The 20507-nt window shown below is 31.4% G+C and overlaps 3 protein-coding genes across 6 annotated transcripts; 2 read left to right on the top strand and 1 right to left on the bottom strand.

The window, feature by feature from the left end:
* Nucleotides 1–123: 123 nt before the first annotated feature.
* LOC106666112 (nudix hydrolase 8) lies at nucleotides 124–7363 on the bottom strand. 4 transcript variants are annotated; one of them, XM_014393019.2, is made up of 6 exons: nucleotides 5475–5658; nucleotides 5289–5416; nucleotides 1384–1475; nucleotides 1050–1292; nucleotides 430–600; nucleotides 124–367 (listed from the first exon to the last, which is right to left on the bottom strand). In XM_014393019.2, exons 1-6 carry the CDS (start codon nucleotides 5582–5584, stop codon nucleotides 197–199), a joined length of 915 nt encoding a protein of 304 aa, XP_014248505.1. In that variant the 5' UTR covers nucleotides 5585–5658; the 3' UTR covers nucleotides 124–196. The 4 variants fall into 4 exon arrangements, with proteins under 4 accessions (XP_014248505.1, XP_014248509.1, XP_014248506.1 ...); XM_014393023.2 differs by lacking the exons at nucleotides 5289–5416; nucleotides 5475–5658 and adding an exon at nucleotides 7201–7363; XM_014393020.2 differs by having other exon boundaries at nucleotides 5289–5656.
* LOC106666113 (transmembrane protein 186) lies at nucleotides 5692–6625 on the top strand. The gene is made up of 4 exons (XM_024229688.1): nucleotides 5692–5727; nucleotides 5795–5936; nucleotides 6068–6213; nucleotides 6281–6625. The coding sequence occupies exons 2-4, from the start codon at nucleotides 5809–5811 to the stop codon at nucleotides 6613–6615; spliced, it is 609 nt and encodes a 202-aa protein (XP_024085456.1). The 5' UTR covers nucleotides 5692–5727; nucleotides 5795–5808; the 3' UTR covers nucleotides 6616–6625.
* Nucleotides 7364–9385: 2022 nt separating the features above from the next.
* LOC106666108 (centromere-associated protein E-like) lies at nucleotides 9386–20466 on the top strand. Its single transcript, XM_014393015.2, has 18 exons — nucleotides 9386–9654; nucleotides 9715–9804; nucleotides 9998–10078; nucleotides 10134–10361; nucleotides 10421–10738; nucleotides 10886–13513; nucleotides 14482–14658; nucleotides 14733–14825; nucleotides 14893–14973; nucleotides 15562–15789; nucleotides 15863–16180; nucleotides 16244–18905; nucleotides 18986–19110; nucleotides 19179–19350; nucleotides 19406–19607; nucleotides 19684–19789; nucleotides 19862–19993; nucleotides 20264–20466. The coding sequence occupies exons 1-18, from the start codon at nucleotides 9481–9483 to the stop codon at nucleotides 20339–20341; spliced, it is 7893 nt and encodes a 2630-aa protein (XP_014248501.2). The 5' UTR covers nucleotides 9386–9480; the 3' UTR covers nucleotides 20342–20466.
* The last annotated feature ends 41 nt before the right edge of the window (nucleotides 20467–20507 follow it).

The following is a 20507-nucleotide window of genomic DNA, read 5'->3' as shown; positions in this document are numbered from 1 at the left end:
TTTTGCATCTTATGGTTTTGTTCCTAGCCATATAGAGAAATTGGCATGATTTAGATGCTAACTCTATAAATACTAATAAATTCAAAATTCACACCAAAAGGGTTAAAAACTAAAAAACATTGCTACTATAAAATTATATATTTCCTAACAAATAGAAAACAATATTTAAACAATTAATATTTAATATAATATGTTGTTAAGAATCTTCCACTTTGGTCAATAGATAAACCCTCTGTGGTTTTTTTGATATTGGATGAAACATCCTTTGCCTTGTCATTCTGAGACCCGATTTTTGGTGGTTAAGAAAAGTCCTTACAAATAATCTGTTGTTTTCGTGAACATTTGGGTGGTTTATGAACTCTTGGACCTGTAATTTGATTCAAATTGATTCCAGTAATTATTGAAATCTCAAGTGATAAAATCCTTTACATTCATCCATTTGCAATCTTTGACTTCGCTTTCCTCTTTTGAAATCTCATGAGTTAAAGGCTTCAGCCAAACAATGAAGTAAATATCTGAACATCCGAAATTACCTTGAAGAGAGTGTCTAAATGCAATAACCGATATAAACTCGGTTTGAATGGTTGTTTCTTCTAATACCTGGAACATTTGAAAGGTGCAATATATTTTAAATTATTGATTAAGTTCACTAATTTCGTGCTCCACTTGACCAATTAATATATTACAATTAATTAAGGCTTTTAGTTGAGATAAAAAAGTCAATGGCACGAGCGGGATTCAAACACACGATCTTCAGCTAGATACGCCGCTGCTCTACCACTTGAGCTATTGAGACCTCGATCCACTCGGACACCAACTTCCTATCTTGGTGGGGTTGAGATAGGAAGTTGGTGTCCGAGTGGATCGAGGTCACAATAGCTCAAGTGGTAGAGCAGCGGCGTATCTAGCCGAAGATTGTGGGTTCGAATCCCGCTCGTGCCATTGACTTTTTTATCTCAACTAAAAGCCTTAATTAATTATTAAGTTATAATAATAATAATAATGATAATACATATATAATTATAATACACTTATAATAATAATACTACCTCTCGTTGAGCTGCATCGCCTATGTCTTCCAACGGCTCCACATAACCCCCAGGCAATTTCCAGTGGGTATAGTCGGCGTATTTTTCCTGAACAGTGAGAATTTCATCTTTGTCATTTATCACTATCGCACCAGCACCAACCGTATTATGAGCAAATGGTGGTATCACATTTTTTTCATCTTTTGGCAGCCATTTAACAAGGTTCACTAGATCACCTTTACCATGGTGGACTGTGAACCCATTCTGTAAATTTCAAAAAATTATTAATGAGAAAACACTGTTACATTACTGTTGATACACTTAATAGTATTTGTTTAAGATGTATGGTAAATACTTTCGCAAGAACTGAAATCCAATCGGCCTGTGAGAGGTGAACTTCAAACCAAACACTTCTCAATTTTTCATTTGTCCATTTTTTCAAAGAAACTGAAATCACATTAGACTATTTAAAATCGGTATTCTAAGGTCATGTAATTTAATTATCTAAGTAAGATCATTTTTAGGATTAGCATCAATTTCTTCCATTTATAGGTACTTACAACTAGGTCAATTTTAAAATGAACATTTTGCAATTTTCTATTGCATATTTTATTTGTGCCTGTTTTGTGCCATTAATAAATATATCCGTCAATATCGTAGATAGGGTAGTTAAAAATTCTGTTCCAAAAGATTAATCAACTTTAATGAGATTATAGTTATTATTATCTGTTTTTTCCTGATAATACTGATTAACGCATTCATTATCATCTTGGTTTTATTTGTTCAGGAAATATACAGATAAATAAAATAATTTTATAGTTCAAAGTTTCAGTGTTGATGTAGTTTTTTAAATGCGTGTACCAATTTGAATTGAGATAGTTAATTATTTTTTCAATATTTTTGCAACAATACTGTAACCCAATAAAAATGATTTTAGTACAAACTCAGGATTATTTGTTTATAATTAATATATGGATTGTTTTTTGACCAAATCAGTGCTGATTGTTTGAAAATGCTTTGATAAAAAAACAGCTATTTTTGAAAATAATAAGCAATTAATGGAGTTTTATTTTGAATAAATAATGAAATTAGGTGGCTGCAACAGTTTAGTCGTTGACACGGCGTTCATGACTGTAAGATAAAGATCCTGGGTTCGAATTCAGCGGCCCTGCATAATCCGTTTGTGATCAACAAGAGTGAAAGGAACAAATATGCTGCTACTAAACATTTTTTTATTCTCAGGCAAATTTCCATATAAAGTATACTGCCTAAAAAATGGTTTAATCTGGCACTAGTTTTTTAAAAATATGGGATATCATCTGAAGCATTTTAGTAGTCAGACAGTCAATCAAAAATTTCCTTCTATCAGATCTGATTGTCTGAAATGATAGGAAATCTAGTTAGTAATCAGAAGACCAGCAGCACATTCTACTATCAAACCTGACTGGCTAGATCAATTTTTGGACCAAGCATCCAGATGATAAGCTGTAAATTTCTTTGTTAGCTTTGGTTGATTAAACAGTTTGTTGGATCTGGCAGTTTGATGTCCCACTGGAGACTGTAGGCATACGTATAGACTCGGAGTGGCAGAAACAAGCCTGTGCAGATATTGCCAAGAAGAAGAAAGAGTGGAACATGTCTTCTGTTGTGCCAAGGCTTATGCAGGCTAAGATTCCTTATCCTGGTAGAGGAAAAGCCAAGGCCTGAATGTTACACAAGGGAGCCATTGAACAAGCTTTGTGGTATGGTAAAAAGCTCTTAGCTTAACGAGGAGCTGTAGATAAAAAGAATGGAGATGCACAATAGACCAATACTGGTTGCGGTGTGCATATACCGTAATGAGGCCATCTCCTACATAATCTAATATAATCTACAAATTTCCTTCTATCAGATCTGAACTGTTGAACCCAGTAGCTAAAGAAGCACATTCTTATCATACCTGCCTGGTTAGAACAATTTTTGATCCTGGATGACAGGCTATAAATTTCTTTACGGCTTTGATTGTTTAAACTGTTTGTTGTATCGGACAGTCTGATGACCACCACAAATTTCCTTCTATCAGGTCTGATTATTTGAAACCATTGCTAAATCCAGTAGCCAGAAGACCAGTAGCACATTATACCAGTAACCAGATCTCGAACTGTAAATTTTTTAATATTAAATATGATTGTCTAAAAGATTGCTGAATTTATTAGAGAAATGGATGTCACATCTGATTGACTAGTACAATTTTTTATGAGGGTATTTCAACTACGAGGTTATATGAACCCTCAGGGTGCCAGTGTTTTTGAAAAAAAAAAAAAAAATGAAAAAATAAAAGCCCATTTGTAATTATGTCAGGTCGAATGCAGGGCCGCTGGTTTTGAACTTGGAACCTTTACTTTACGGTAATGAGCATCGTGTCAATGCTTAAACTGTTGCAGGCACCTACACCCCCTGTTAGAATAATTTTTGGACCCAGATAAAAAGCTATATATTTCTTTATATTAGCTTTGGTTGTTTAAACGGTGTGTTGGATCTAGCAGTCTGATAACCAGCTACATATGTCATTCTATCAAGTCTGATTGAAACGATTGCAAAATCCAGTAACCAGAAGACCAGCAGCACATTATACCATCAGACCTGATTATCTTGATCAATTTTTGGACCCAGCAGCCAGATCTCCAACTGTAAATTTCTTTATATTAAATCTGATTATCTGAAACAATTGCTGAATCTAGTAGAGAAATGGACAACCGCAAATTTTGTGCTGTCACATCTGATTGCCTAGAACAATTTTTTTATGTGGGTATTTCAACTACGAGGTTATATGAACCCTTGGGGTGCCAGTGTTTTTGGAAAAAAAAAAGCCCATTTGTAATTATGTTGGGTTCGAATGCAAGACCACTGGTATCAAACCTGGGACCTTTACCTTACAATGTTGATTGGGATTCGGGTAGGGGTCTACAAACATACAATGTTATTATATCAACACCCAAGCTTTCGACAAGTTTTATTGCCTTCTTCAGGGGATCTACAGAGACATAGGGACATAATCATTTAGATAGTTATAAATTGTATAAATAGTTATAAAATATCAGTTTTTTTGTTACTTACAGATACAAAGTCAAAACTTAAACACATTGCACATTACACGATATGTATATATACAAACTATATACATATATAATAAATAAAAACCTCTTCTTAACAGCCTCTTACATATATAGGCATTTTTTAAACCAGTAACAATTACTTAACAATTAATATTCTTTTGGTACATAAATAGTTTATAGGTTACTGGTTTAAAAAAAGCCTATATATGTAAGAGGCTGTTAAGAAGAGGTTTTTATTTATTTATTTATTATATATGTATATAGTTTGTATATATACGTATCGTGTAATGTGCAATGTGTTTAAGTTTTGACTTTGTATCTGTAAGTAACAAAAAAACTGATATTTTATAACTATTTATACAATTTATAACTATCTAAATGATTATGTCCCTATGTCTCTGTAGATCCCCTGAAGAAGGCAATAAAACTTGTCGAAAGCTTGGGCGTTGATGTAATAACATTGTATGTTTGAAGACCACAACCCGAATCCCAATCAACATATGAAGGCTGGTTGATCGCACAACAAGCATTTACCTTACAATGATGAGCACTGTGTCAATGCCTTTACTGTTGCGGCCACCAACATCCCAGGCTAGAAATTTTTGAACCTAGATGACAAGCTATAAATTTCTTTATATTAGCTTTGATTTTTTAAATTGTATGTTGGATATGGCATTGTGATGACTAGTTACAAATTTCCTTCTATCAGGTCTGATCGAAACGATTGATAAATTCAGTTGCCAAAAGACCAGTGGCACATTACACCATCAGACCTGATGACGAAGATTAATTTTTGAATCCAGCAGCTAGATCTCCATCTATAAATTTCATTATATTAAATCTGATTGTCTGAAACAATTGCTGAATCTAGTAGAAAAATTGACGGGTACAAATTTGGTACTGTCAGATCTGATTGGCTAGAACAATTATTGAATTTCATCCAACATGCCTGTTCCAACTACACACCATTTGAGTATGATTTAATCGTGCGACAGATATTTTGATTTTCAGATATGCGCTTCAGACTATCAGATCTGACGGTTGGATGTGTGCACCTGGCCTTAAATATATCTAAACTAAAAGGCACTTTACCCATTTATGACCTAAGAGGCATACACCACTGGTCACTCCATCAACCGTAAAGAGTTGAGACAAAACTTATCACCTTCCAGCTTCTTGGCAAACTGTTCCAAATTTTGGCAACATTCGGTTTTCGACGAGACAGTCACACCTCTGTGCCCGTCCAGTTTTCCGATGAATCCGTCTTCAGACATAGCGTAAAATCTTGAGACACTTTAAGCAGTACCTTGTACAATAAGCAGTTGGACAAAATTAAATTCAATTCTCGTACGTTTTGAGAAAGGGTGATTTTCTAAGAAATCCGTTCGGGAAGACAAGTCGCGTGAAACCCATTGAACACGCTCTCCTTTTTAGACTGCGGTAAATAGGTTTTTTAATCATTTAAATTGAAATCCTTGGTCACACAGGAAGGCCCCATTCTGATCCTTATCAATAACCAAAACATTAACGATAACAGCTAAGGTAATTGTCATGTTATGAACAAAAAAGTCTGAACCAATCTCTACATGGTGTGCTTATCTTCTGTTTAGTTTTTTATACTTTAAACCGATTAATTCCACAAACTAATAATTTTTTTCATTTCTCTTATAGTTCTTGGCCAGAGAATGTTTCAGCGAACAATATCGAGACATCTTATCAACACCGTCCGGAGATCACTTTCTAACGGAACATTACAGGAAGTGAAAAACAATGAGAAAATTTCAGAAACAAAAGGGTTCAATGTAATTTACAGGTAAATTTAATCAGTTTGCAAGATTTATTTTGTTCTGACAGGTTTCACAGAACAAAAGAAACCAATGATCAACTTGTAACAATGTTATATTGCTTTATCTTATGACATCATTATATTTGTTTATTCCACAGGTTTACTCCAATATTGATAGGATCGTTGGTAAATAGGTTGAAGAAAATTCAACTCTATATCACATGTACGACGGTGCCCGTGAGTTATGGTTTTTTTCTCACCGATTACTGCAGTGGAGATCTTCCCGTTTCAGTGGCAACACTTTGTCAGTATTTGCGTTCGCATTATGTACTGAAATTTTATTTTTCTTCTGACGATGTTGTGATTTAAAGGTGGTCTATCGATGTTGGGCACTGCAGCGATTGGGCAGTTTTTTACAAGAACTATCGGCTTTATATACATATCTGATGACGGCCAGGAGGTCAAACTCTCTTACGTAGATTTTTGGGGCAGACGGAAAAACATCTGCCTTCCTCCTGATGAGATTCTGCCTTTGTCTCACTCGCCGAGATATTTCACAGATATGCTTTATCAGAGAGTGTTTTTGACCACCTCTGTTAAACCTTTGAAACTCATGAAGTTTGGTGAAATAACCAACACTGAGGGCTTCTACAAAATCTTTGACCTCCAAACTGCCAGCAATACAAAGGAAATAAACGACAATTAGTTTTTTTTAATTATTATTTGTATTTGTAAGAGAAATGTATATATGTTTTTAGTGCAATTAAAGTTGTTTTAAATCCAATCTTGGTCATTAAATCCTGAAAATTTGCATATTTGAGATAAGAAATTTTAAAAAAATTATCTAGAACTTTTATAAAGTCTAAACTTTATAAAGTTACTGATAAGCAAATTTTTACATTAAGGTTGTGAATTTAGTGATAATGGGTTGTGGTTTATCAGCTATTATATTTGTCAGTTGCCAAGCTTTCGGCCTATATTTGACATACCTAAGCTGCACATATACAAAATAACAGAATAATTTATTTCTATTATAATATAAATGTTATATATAACTATTTTTCTTTAAATGGACTTACAAGATGTTGATATATAAATTGCAACAGAAACAATCATCAGTCAGTGATTACTCATTATTGATTTATATAAACTCAATTCTGCACACGGTTGCAAACATTTTTATAATTCTGCTCATCTTTTTATGACTCAAATAACTCATACACAGAAATAGAATATATCGTATTTTCCTAATGAATACTTGTCTAAATGTGAAAAAATAATTTTTTTTTACCTACTTGTATTAGCATTGGTTTGGCGGACAAGACGACCAAACCCAGGATGTCCCAACCTCTGGACTTATCCACTACATCTGATGTTAAAAAATATATTCAAAACATGACTAAAAGAAAGGTTTGAGCTTATATAAAGCAGTAATCAGTAATTAGCATTTGTTTCATTGATAACAAGTGAATAAGTGAAGATATCATCTGTATAATATAATTGTTATGAACTCGGCTTATCCCTAATTTATGAATGCATGTGGTGGTATGATAATCGCCAAATCCCCTAAACGAGTTAAAAACTAGATAAGTGCCAGTGCACAATGTGATTAGTACCACAAAGTCAAGATATAATTAAAATAATTAAAAAATCTATTTACTAGGGTAACCAAATTGCATTTGATGAAAGAATGTTAATGCAAAAATAGAATTTGTATGAAAGATTTAAACTTTAAAATCACAATACTGAAAAGTTGTGTTTTTTCTTATTCAGTATTGCCCTGAAGGTGCAGAAATACAGATGGAAAGCTTGGTAATTGATAAATACATCATAGTTGACTGATCACAAAGGAGCGGATGTTTATGTACTAAAAAAAATATGTACATAAATATTTTATTTATTTTGGAAAAATATGTATTTATTGTTTGTAAAATATAAAATATAAAACAAGAAAATATTCAAAAACCAAAAACAATATAATGTTGGTTTGTTTAATAGAACAATTTTAAAATAAATAAAACCAAATTTAAACTAATTTCATTATTTAAAATTATTGGATGTGACATGGTATTTTAATTTTCAGGTCTTAAAATGTATTAATATCTGCTAAATGAGCATTACATCTACCAGGTTATTGGAGCAAATTTAAAACTTGAAATTTCATTTGGGTTTAAATGAAAGTTGAAAGTTTCTCTTTGATTACCATGCAAGAGGCCAGATATGTTCTTTAGCTCTTTGAATTTAGGATTAGTAAGCAGCAGATTTTCCATTTTCTTTCTTATTTTATTGCCAAATTCTCCTCCAGCTGTATATAATTTCTTAATAGTTGATTCAACTACACCAATACACTCAATAACTGACATATTTTGAGATTGTATTTAATTTAATTTAATTTATTTTTTTGAGTGCCAAACTTTGAATGAGTGTAGATGTTTTCCATTAGATTCTTTACCTTTTCAATGGACGGAATAGAATCAATGTCAAAGTTTTCATATAAAATCCTTTATTTTGTAGAAATTCTCATAGTAATATTCCGTTGCCTCATATTGTAAGCTGAAGAGAGACACATTTATACAAGTTTCTTTAAAGATTTTTGTGTGTCTTGGTGTTTAAAAAAAGTTTTTTTGCCTGCTTTTCACTTTTAAGGATGTTTGGAGCTGAGATGGCTAAAAACTTAGAAAAGCTGTTTCGATTTAAAAAAGTAAACATAAAAATCTACTCCCTACTGATTACTATCCATCCTAAATCAAGAATTTTTTTCAAATAGACCTATTAATACCTAATAATATATCTATATATATAATATTTACGACCTGATAAGTACCTTACCTAACAATACTTTTCCAAAGCATGTTAAAGATAGAATAAATTAGCTTATTTTTCTCTAATTTTTGCTTTTCGCATTTGTTATGTGTTTACAAAGCCAGTGAGAATAGGCCAACATGATCAATTCTATCAATCTAACGGTTCAACCTTTAGCTGAAAATGATTATGCACAATTAAATTAAAGAAAAATGAAATTATATGAAACCTAATTAAAACAAATTATTGTTATTATTAGAACCTAATTTTCTAATTGAGATGTTAATTATTGTCATTTATCTTTAGAAATAATTTAATTTAATTTCCGATCTCACACTAGTTAATTTTTGTGAGATTGAGAATTTTGTTTTGAAGAATCTTCAATGTTTTATTAAGAGCAAAACCAAGCAATTAATTTTTAGTTAAATTTATATTTGTTTTTTGTTGATTTTTTTTTCAAACTATCTTAATTAAATAATTTTTATTAAAGCTCAGAATTTTTGATCTTATTTTTGGTTTACAATAAAATAAGCATGTAATTAATATAAGGATAAAAATACACATAGTTTGAATTAAACAACAAAATACAATTGTTTGATTTTTTTTATCTTGTAGTATCATATAAGAAAATTAAAACTCATTTATACCGATGATGTTCATCTGGATATTTTGGTCACATGTTACATTTTAAAATTCAAAGTTATATTTTTAGGAATTTTATTTGGACTTAACAGAAAATTGGCAAAAAAAGGTTTAATTTGAAGTAGCAATGTCTTTCATTTCCATGCATGTAAATTTATTCAGAGAGAAAAAAGAAAAAGTTTCCTCTAGATATCGAAGCACCGGGAGACTGAAAAATGCTTCATCTTGCACAGATACCAGGGCGTGCAGTTTGGACCCAAAAAAACAAAGGGAATACTTCATGGAGAGTTTTAACATTTCGGTGAAATCAATAAAAATGTCTTACTAAAGATAACGTTGCTTACTGTTGAAAATTTTGCAGCCAAGCTCGAGCGATGAAGATACACGTATTGACAAACCCATAGATAATTTTATTGTCAAAACAAGAAAAACTCAATCTACTGGAAATTTGGTACTCTTCTATTTTACTACTGTAGTATTAATATATTTTCATTAATTGATTGAGCAAAAAGGATGGGATAATCTTTATATAAAATCTTAACTTCTGATACATATACCAAAGTTTGAGATTGTCTATGAATCTGCTAGCATTAAAATGAAATTCAGGTTATTTTTTGAGTAAATAGTATGTTTGTTGTGTCTAGTTTCAAGAACAATGTGTTAACCAACTAAAATATTTATTGATGGGAGCTGATAATAAAATTGAAGAGCTTACAACAACTAATGTAATATTGGTAAATAATATTGGTGTACATGTATTGCAATGATTTTTTTTTGTAGAGAAAATTATGGAAAAAAAATCAGGAGTACACCGATGAGGTAGCAAATCTAAGGCATTTGCTAAAGGATTTACAAGAGCAGATAAACCATTTAGAAACGTTAAAAGTAGAAAATTCAAACTTGCGATCTGAAAGGGGCAGTGATTTTAAAACACAGTTTCTCAAAGCAGAAAATGAAATGTCCCAATTATCACAAGAGCTCAATGTATTTCAAGGCATAAAAGAAAGGGTAAATATTTTATTCGCACAGTGAAGAATATTTGTTGAATTAATTTTGGCTGTTGGTAGTATGAAGAATTGAGGTACGCTCATGATCAGCTTAAAACTGAGCACAGCGTTGTCAACCGTACGTTATCCATGATTAAAGAAGAAAAGGCAAAGCTTGCGATACAGTGCAATTTACAAAAAGAAAGCTTAGACCAATGGAAATCAAAGGGTACGGACATACTATCAATAATAAGCGATAAAAATCAGTTGAGAGAGAAACTACAGCAAAAAGATGAACAAATTGCCAACTTGTGCGAAAGTGTAGCCACTCAGGAGATATGCATTCAACAACTCAATGAACAATTGGAGAGCATAAATGATGAAATGGAATGGAAAGAGGTAAAATATGTAATTTTTATGTATTGTCGTTACATCTATTTTAAAGATGTTCCTTTTTATAATTTTATTTTTATAATACAACTTAAAAAAAAAAAAAATTAGCATTTAAAAATGATTGTGTTTATTATCTGTTTATTTTTCTTTTAGAATATGCTGAGGAAACAGGTTGAAAGTCTGCAGAACGAACTTATGGAAAAAACATCTCAGATTACTGATCTTGAATCCCAATTAGCAATGACCAAACTTGCTGTCACCGAGCTTGAATCCCTCCGAGAACAGTTCCGTTGTACGAACTCAGACTTGAATGAAAATATAGCTGTCTTCAGGAATCAGTTCTTGAATATGCTAGAAAGTTCCAACCACTTGATAGAGACTGTTGAGAGTCTGAAGAAAGAGCTCGATGAAAAGAACAAAGAACTGGAGAAAGTGAAGCTGTTTCCTCACACGACAAAATCCAAGTTTTATTTTAAAGCGTTGCATCATCTGCTTAATTCACCAAAACTCACTGCTGGAATAGGTGATTCTGTTAATCTGAGAGACATCTTCTTAGCGATTAAATCTATCGTGAATTGTTTAAAGAGAGATTTGTGGGTGACTATGGACTCTTCTTCTTTAGTTATTGAGTTGACAGATTCCACTTCACAAACAATGTTGTTAAAACAAGATATCACTTGCGAAAGGGAGGCCGTCGTTAACTGTACATCATCACAGACTGTTTACTGGGACGACCATCTTGCAAGATACAATCAGGCACTAAAAGATATAGAAACACTGTCAGAAAAGAACCTTTCTCTTGTTAAAATAAATGTGATGCAGACAGAAGTTTCAGGCACGTTGCAAAAACAGATTGGATCGAGTCAAGAAAAGTTGGCAGAAAGAGATGCTGTTATTTTGGCATTGAAAAACAGCAACTCACAATTATACGATCATATAATGACTTTAAATGACAAATTAAAGAGTTCTGATGAATTTTTGCATGAAGCGTTGATGCAGCTAGAATGTGATTCTGAAATAAGGACTTTATCCCAAGAGCAATTTGAAAATCTTTTAGTATCTACTGTTAACGAGTATGAAACTTATATATGCGTCTTGGAAACATGTCTTGAAAGTAAACAGCAAAATTTAAATAAGCTATTAGACAGTGAACAAAATTCAAGAGTGAAGGACGAAGTAGGATTAGATATTGACCAATTAAAGCAGACAATTAGCGAGCTAACATTGAAATTAGAATCAGAAAAGTCAATAGCGAATGAATTAAAGGGTGAGGTTGATACATTAATTTCAAAACTCAATGATAAATCAAAATATATATCTGATATAGAAGAAAAGCTTTCCATGACAGACAAAATGGTGGATAATTTAATTTCTGAAATTCGCACTAATTGTACAAAGGAACTTGAACTACTTGAAAATAGTCCATCCAACATTAATTCTACCAAAAAAGAAATCATTTTAACGTTGACAATGCTTCTAAATCAGTACAGGGAAAAATTTGTCACCCAAGTAGAAGTGAAAAAGCCAAATATAAAACAAAACTGTAAAAAGGAATGGTTACATAAACAAATAAAATTTAGTAACTTGCAAAAAACTAGATTGCAGCAGAAAGTATTTCAAATGTATTCCAACACGAAACGAGTGAGGAATATAATTCACGCTCTCAAAAAAAGGATGGGCAGGTCAGAAAAATTAATATTAGAACTCCAAACAATAACAGAGCTTTTGAACAATGAGAATAACCGTATAAGGGATGAAAATACAAATTTAACTGAAGAAAATGACCAATTGAAAGAGGAAATTCAAAATTTAGAGGAGAATTTAGCGATAGAAGAAAATAGTAAAAATCAATTGCTTGAAATTAAAAGTAAACTGGAGAGTATGGTTATGGATCTAATGAGGAAATTGACAAAATATAAAAAGATTGTAAAAAACAACAAGGACAAAGAGTTTACTGATGATGAAACCCAGACAGAAATTGAATATCAACTCAACAAACAAGTTGAAATTCTTAAAACAGAAAATATGTCTCTGTTAATGGTGATAAATGATTTGAAATCAACTATTTTCAATAAAACCGAAAACAAAAATGTAGATATTCAAGTAAATTCTGAAGGTGATATGATTGAAGGTAAGGAGGATGTCGATAAGATGAAGACACATTATGAAACTATCATTGAAACTTTGTGTTCAGAACATAACAGCAAAAGAGAACAAGCTCAAAAACAATATTCTCTTAATTTAAAAATGTTACAAGAAAATTATGAGAAGGAAAAGTTGTCTTCAAAAAGGAGTCATGCAGAAAAACTCTTAAAATTGCAGTCCTTTCATGAAAAAGAAGTTGATTCCATAAAGGAGGAAAATTTGCTCAAACAGGAAAAATTAAAGAAGGAAATAGCTGATAAAGATGCAGAATATCAACAAGAATTAACATCTTTGAAAAACAAATATGAAATGCTTTTAAAACAAAAAGAAGAAATGTTCACCACTGAAAATGAGATGTTAAAAATAAAACTGGTGAAAATAATATTAGAAAAAGATTCCCAGCTGGATCATATCAGTTCTGAAATGGCACTCAATTTCCAAAATTTGAGAAATAAGTGCAGGATAAATGTCAAGCGGCTCAAAGATAAGCACAAAGCTGATTTAGATAAACTAGTGAAAGTGTGCAAACACGAACTAATAAGAGTTATGAGAAATGAAGGAAATGCAAAGCGATATGAGAACGAAATGCCAACCTCAAGTGGTGATCGACCAGACTCACAAAAATCTATTAAATTTCATAAATATTAAAAAAAATAAACAATTTAATTTTATATTCTTCTAACATACAATAGCTGAATTATTCCTCTGCAAATTGATATGTTTGTAGGTTTTCAAACTTTCATCTTTGCTAGATACCTTAGTAAATACGATTGAAATGTGTGTGGCCAATGTGCTGCTTTTCTCATGTTCTTCTTAAATTATTCTTTCAACCTTTATTGTTTTCTTTTTATCCTCTTGGCATAGAATTTATTTTGATCTAATAATAAAAAGCATTGTAAAAATTAAACATACAACAATCAATGGTATAAACATAACACATGTTTAACATAAGTTCAAATGGCCAGTTAAAAAAATACAATTAATTTATGTGCAATTAAATATAATTATACAATCTTGATATATTTATACTATTTTTAAATTTTTTACTAGATGTTAAAATGAGAAATAAATAGTAGGAGTTAAGAATAAATAGAATATTTTTGCAAAATCTAATTTTTGTGTTGATCCCTTTGAAGTTAAGCTTTTTTTTCTTCAGCCCGGGGTTCACAACAACAAAAGTCATATCAACCCCCAAGGTGTTGTGTTTTTGAAAAAAAGCCCCAAGCCTGTTTGGTTTGAATGCAGGGCCACCGAATTCGAACCCAGGACCTTTAACTTACTGTGATGAGTGCCATGTCAATGATGACTGTTAAGCTGTAGTTGTGATATTATGTTGTTTCCAAAGGAAATTATTATAATTATTGCTAATAGATGTAATGATTTTATTTAAATTTTTTTATTCAAAAAATAAAACATGCATTTATATGAAAAACATTTTACTTAAATAACAATTTTTTGAATAGAATTTATTGATCACATCTGTCATACTACCCATATGTTGGTTACAATCGTTTAATTTTTTGTTTTGTTAAAGTAGTGGGGAACATTTTTTTAGGGCTAAACAAATTTAATCAATAGTAAGGATAAACAAAAACAATTGTTAGCATAAAATGTCTTTCCTAACATTCCATGAGAAAATTTCCCAACGAAAAAGGCGATGTTCAGGTAAAAAGAGCCTCGGACGATTGAAGAATGTCTCCTCGTGCACTGATCCCAGGGCTTGGAGTATGGATCCGAGAAAGTGCAGAGAATATTTCTTGGAAACATTTAATTATGTATCGGTGAGCGAATTTGAGATTTGATTAATCGAACGCGTTAGCAGGAATAGCCTTTACACTTTGGATTTTTTTTCCAGTCAAGCTCGAGCACCGAAGATGCAAGCATAGCAGGCTGTCGTATCAATGCAAAGACACTATCAAAACGAAAAGTACGCTCAGTTGAAAACTTGGTATGCATAATATCACACAATAAAAAGATTATCAGAAATTGGTCTAATTACCATTTTTCTCATTTAGGTTCTTGATGGAGATGTTGAAAATCTTAAATCTAAATTAAACGATGCTGATGAAAAAATTGAGGAACTAAAAACAGCAAATGTGAGACAAAATCTGATACATTATGTGCCACCTTTTTAGAATTTTATTTTTTACAAAGTTCAATTTAATCTTTGAGAGAATCTGATTTTGCGTGGGAAGGAAAACTCTAGGATTGTTATGAAAAGATACTTTTGATTTTTCTTTTTAACCAGAGAAACATATGTGTTATATTTTTTGTACCATTCAGTTTAATTTAGAAATAACGTGAAGCTTTTATTAGGAAAATTCAAATGTAATAACTTTTTTAATGCAGAAAATAATGAAGGATTTGGAAAATTAATAAAACACCATTTATTTAAGTTATATCGATTATTTGCAAATTGGAAGAAAATATAGATTAATATAGAAAAAATGAGATGAGAGTTTAAATAAATGAAATAAAACAATTAATTAAGGTTTTTAGTCGAGATAAAAAAGTCAATGGCACAAGCGGGATTCGAACCCTAGATACGCCGCTGCTCTACCACTTGAGCTATTGTGACCTCGATCCACTAGTGAATTTAATGAAATAAAACATTTTAAAATTACTGATCCATAGTATACAAACTTACACACAAACTCACACTATAAAATATATTTCTTTCATAGGTAAATTTGCAAAATAATAATTCAAAATGTACTGTGGAACTGAACAATCTAAGAGCTTTGGTGAAAGATTTGCAAGAGCAAATGCTAGATTTGGAATCCTTAAAAACAGAAAATTTGAATTTACGTTCTGAAGTGGGTACAGATGTCAAGGCTCAGCTATTAAAAGCTGAGGATGAAATATTACATTTAAACAGAGAATTAGATATATTTCATGAAATGAAGGCAAAGGTGAGGACTGTTACTGTGATATAATTAATTCAAGTAGTTTGTGAAAATTAATTTTAAAAAAAATTCTTTTTAGTATGCTGACTTGAGACAAGCTCATGAAACGCTCAAAACTGAGCACACTTCTTTGAATCGAACTCTTGTAACCCTGAATGAAGACAAATCTAAGCTCACCCTTCAATTCAACAAGCTAAAAGAAGAACTGATCAATTGGAAAACTAGGGCTCAAGATATTTCCACAGCAATTTGTGAGAAAAATGTGTTAAAAGAAAAATTACAAAACAAGGAAAAGAAGATTTCTCAACTCTGTGAAAGCATTAGGATTCAAGAAATTCGCATAGAAGAACTAAATCGTAACTTGGCAAGAGTGACTTCTGATTTTGAACGTAAACAGGTAAATTGAAAAAAAAAATTGATTTTCTAAAACCTCAGTTATTCAGTATATTTATTATTTTAGCAATTGATGACAAAATACATTGAAGATTTACAGTGCCAAGTAAATTTCAAAACGATAAAAGTGACTGATCTAGAATCAAAGCTGGCGATGACTGAGAGGCTTGTTGTTGAACTCGAAGCTTTAAGAGAACAGTTTCGTGTTACAAACGCAGATTTGAGTGAAAATATTCAAGTATACAAGAAACAGTTCATGAATGTGCTTACTGGCTCAAATAGAATGGTGGAAATGGTAGAAAAACTACAGAAAGAATTGGAAGAAAAAGAAAAGGAATTAGAAAAGATCAAATTATTCCCACAGAATCCAAAAACTATGGTTTACTTTTCACAAATAAACACGGTTCTTGATTCTTCCAGGCAGTCGATAGGAAAAGGAGACCCTGAGAAAATGAAGGACACCCTACTAACAATAAAAAACATTATTAACAATTTAAAAAAAGATATGTGGGGGACTTGTGATATATCAATGATAACTGAATTTTCAAATTCGATCATTCAAACAGAATTTTTGAAAGAGGATAATTCAACTCAGGTCGAAATAAATCAAATTAGTACATTGTCACAGACCAATTATCCTGATGAGTATGTTATAAAATATGATGAAGCTCAAAAAGAACTTGATAAAATGACAGAAATAAACCAATCTCTCACTTTAAGTAATGAAGAGCAAAAGAATGTTGCAGAAACCCTTGAGAAAAAAATTAATGAAACTTCAGAAGCTCTCGAAAAGAAAAATGCTATGGTCATCCAACTGACAAGTAATAATAATCAGTTATGTGATAATATAATCATGCTAAATGAAAAGCTTAAAACTTCTGATGAACTTTTGCAAGATGCCCTAATTCAATTGGAATTAGATATGAAAACGAGAGAAGCATCCGATGAACAAGTGGAAAACGTACTCAAATCAACAATTAATGAATATGACACGTATGTACAGGTTCTTCAGTCTTGCTTGGAATACAAACAAAATAATTTGGATTTGGTATGTACCATTTTGGAAAACGGAGAATACAGTACTAATGAAATCGTGGAAATAAACAATTTGAAGATTGAAATAGAAAACTTAACTAAACACTTGGAACAAGAGAAAGCGAACACAGACCAGCAAAGAGAAGAAGTAAAATGTTTACTTCAACAACTTTCTGAAAAAAATGATTACATCGATGCAGTTGATAGTAAACTTGCTAAAACCGAATTAGTTCTGAATGATTTAGTTAAAAATTTGGATCTAACTAAGTCTGTTGAATGTAATGGATTGAATAGTTCTGAAAACGATCAGTCTAATCAAGTTGGCATACAGCTAACAATGATAATAAATCGTTACAAACAAGAATTAACTGCTCAATTAGAAATAAAAGATCGTTTAACTAAAGAACAGCTTTCCAAGAAGAGATTGAAACATTTTCTTAAAATTAATCATAGGCAAAGGAATGACATGAGAGCAAAGATATTACAAATGAATAGCAACATGAAGAAGGTCAAGAAAATTATTCATGGTCTAAGAAATCGCTTGGGGCTTTCTGAAAAACTTATCGAAGAATTACAAGTGATTTCAGATCTTTTGTCTTCTGAAAACAACTGCTTAAAGAGGAACAATACTGACTTGATAGAGGAAATTGGTGGTCTTAAAGTCAAAATATCCCAGTTGGAATCAAGTCTTAAAGCCCAGGAAAACAATATCGGCTTAACAGTGCAAAACAAAAGAAAAATGGAAAAGATCATAGTAAGCCTTATGAAAAAGTTAGCAAAGTACAAGCATTTGTTTGATAAAAACAAAAGTTCAAAAGGTACGATGACAAATGAATACTACCTGAAGACTGTAGCTCAGAGAGATCATCTGAACACAGAGATTGATGTTCTCAGGGCAGAAAATCAGACCCTCTCTACCACAATTTCTAAGTTAAAGGAACGTATTACCACGTTATTTGATATTCCACAGAAAGAGAGCCAAACCGTCGAACTTCAAGTCAACATAAAAGAAGAACTCCCCGATGAGGAAAAAGAAATTTTATTTAAAAATGTTAAGAACCACTATGAAGCTATACTTAAAGCATTACAAACTGAACACAACACTGAGAAGGAACAATCACAAAAACAGTATCTTAATAATTTGAAAATGCTAAAAGATACTTATGAAAGAGATATGAATACACTTAAAAAAACACATGCTGAAAATCTAGCTAAATTACAAACTTTACACGAGGAAGAAATGCTGAGTTTAAAAGAAAATCTAGCAAAGGAAAAAGAAAAACAAACTGAGGATAAAACTATTCTAGAGCAATTGCACAAAGAAGAATTAGATGCGATGAAATCCAAATTTGAATTGTTAATATCTCAAAAAGAAGACCTGTTTAAAGATGAAAAAGAGATGTTAATGACTCAACTTTCAAAATCAGTTTTAGAAAAGAATACTCTAATAGAAAAACTCAACTCAGATATGACATTAAGTTGTAAGAAATATAAAAACAAATGCAAAGACAACTTAAAGAAATTAAAAGAAAAGCATAGACTTGATGTGGAAAACTTAGTTCAGAAGTTCAAAACCGAGGTGAAACATTTTATTGCAAAAGAAGATGAAGCAAAGAAATTAGCTCAGAGGGAAAAAGAGATTCAGTGTGTTTTAGAATATGCAGATAAGGAAAGCTTTATCACCCCTGAGGAAGGTAAGATGGGCAGAACTTCTATTAGCTCCGTTAGACTTTTCTGAAATGAAACCAAAGTGAAAATTTTCAATTATTTTTAGTCACAATGAATGATAAATTTACTGAGATTGATAACTGTGATGGAAAAAACATTGAATATCTGCCTATATGTTCAGAGACATCCGAACTTAAAGTAGAAGAAGAAATCATTGTAGATTTGAATAAGGTACAGTACACATACAATTTATTTGCTAAAATGCAATTCAATTTTTCCTTATTCAATTTTTTTTGCAGCAAGATGTCAATAATGGTCAACCAATTTATGAGAAAAACTCTTTTGGGAGAAATATGCTTACAGTAGGTGACACAACAATTGCACTGGTTCCAGATGCAAGTATGTATGCAGAACAGATTGCTCAACTAGAAGCTGAACTAGCATTGCACAAACGAGAATTTTCTGTAAAAGGTACTTTTGTGTTATAATTAATAATGAATTTTGGAATGTAGTAATCATTTAACAGCTTCATCGTATGAGAAAATGATCCGTCGGGAGCAAATGAAGACGATGGAGCTGAAACATCAATATGAACTGGAACTCGAGCATAGTGCTAAGGTTCATTGCAGGCTTGGTGCACAATACAACAAAGCTGAAGAATTGGAACTAGAAAATAGAATGCTAATACAAAAGTTAAACATGTATGAGTCACAACTTAGGGAAATGGAGTAAGTTATCAATTAAATTTAAATGGTTGTAATAAAATCTGCTATATTTGTATCTTTTTAAATGAAATCATTAAAGAAACCACTTGGAAAAGGAAAAGGATAAGACATTTTCAATGAAGGCAGAGCTAGCAAAACTAAAAGCTGAGTCAAAAGGTTCCTACCAACTTGAGATGTCACTGAATGTAATGCTTAAGAAAAAAACAACAACATATTTTTAGTAAATAATTAACTTTATTACTCTTATATGACACTAGAGGCTGAAAAAGAAAATTGAACAAGCTGTACAGTGTGAAAAACGCTTAAACGAGGAACTCCGAAAGGAAACTCAAAAAGAAAGAAGCATGGAAAATAAAATAGTCGAAATATTTGAATTGAATCAAATAAATGTAAGTCAAATGTACATTAAGCAAAATTCCAATATTATTAAAAAATAATTTGTTAGAGTTGTAATTTTGCTGATGTTTTTAACACCTTTAGTAATTATGAATTATTTTTTATGACCAGTGACAAGTTAATTAATCATATCTAATAAATTTTAAGATAATTTATATATTCTCTAAAAAGAATTAGTAAGATTAAAGAAAAGTGATACACTTTTGTTTTCCCGATAAAATTGTTGACACCAAAACACCTGAATTTAACTGGTTATGTTTCAGAGGACCAAATCTGAAGTTGAAGAGAAAGTCATAAGAATACAGACATGTGGGGTTCTTCAATATGGGACGCAACTTTAAAAGATGAAATCGCATAATAAAGAATATTATCAAAATTCCAGTGATGACAGATGTGGTTAAATTGGGAAAAAAAACCAGTCTGGGAACCAATTGTACTCCAATTATAATGACTATTTTATTATGTATTTATTTTTTTGTTATTATAATTATATATAGTTTGTAACGG

This window comes from Cimex lectularius, unplaced genomic scaffold (assembly GCF_000648675.2).
Source record: "Cimex lectularius strain Harlan isolate CLEC.00 unplaced genomic scaffold, Clec_2.1 scaffold5, whole genome shotgun sequence".
NCBI lineage: Eukaryota > Metazoa > Arthropoda > Insecta > Hemiptera > Cimicidae > Cimex > Cimex lectularius.
Note: the sequence above shows the minus strand (reverse complement) of the source record. Positions and strands in the feature narration are given on the sequence as shown.

What these genes read in the sequence shown, in the direction of transcription:
- LOC106666112 (XM_014393019.2), bottom strand. Translation starts at nt 5,584, where the DNA reads ATGATTAAAAAACCTATTTACCGCAGTCTAAAAAGGAGAGCGTGTTCA. An exon ending in AAATCACCCTTTCTCAAAAC is followed by an intron (nt 5,417 to 5,474) that starts GTACGAGAATTG and finishes TACTGCTTAAAG; the next exon opens with TGTCTCAAGATTTTACGCTA. An exon ending in AAGATTGCAAATGGATGAAT is followed by an intron (nt 368 to 429) that starts GTAAAGGATTTT and finishes ATCAAATTACAG; the next exon opens with GTCCAAGAGTTCATAAACCA.
- LOC106666113 (XM_024229688.1), top strand. Translation starts at nt 5,809, where the DNA reads ATGTTTCAGCGAACAATATCGAGACATCTTATCAACACCGTCCGGAGA. An exon ending in GGGTTCAATGTAATTTACAG is followed by an intron (nt 5,937 to 6,067) that starts GTAAATTTAATC and finishes TTTATTCCACAG; the next exon opens with GTTTACTCCAATATTGATAG. An exon ending in CGTTTCAGTGGCAACACTTT is followed by an intron (nt 6,214 to 6,280) that starts GTCAGTATTTGC and finishes TGTGATTTAAAG; the next exon opens with GTGGTCTATCGATGTTGGGC.
- LOC106666108 (XM_014393015.2), top strand. Translation starts at nt 9,481, where the DNA reads ATGTCTTTCATTTCCATGCATGTAAATTTATTCAGAGAGAAAAAAGAA. An exon ending in CTCAATCTACTGGAAATTTG is followed by an intron (nt 9,805 to 9,997) that starts GTACTCTTCTAT and finishes TGTTGTGTCTAG; the next exon opens with TTTCAAGAACAATGTGTTAA. An exon ending in CTGATTTTGAACGTAAACAG is followed by an intron (nt 16,181 to 16,243) that starts GTAAATTGAAAA and finishes TTATTATTTTAG; the next exon opens with CAATTGATGACAAAATACAT.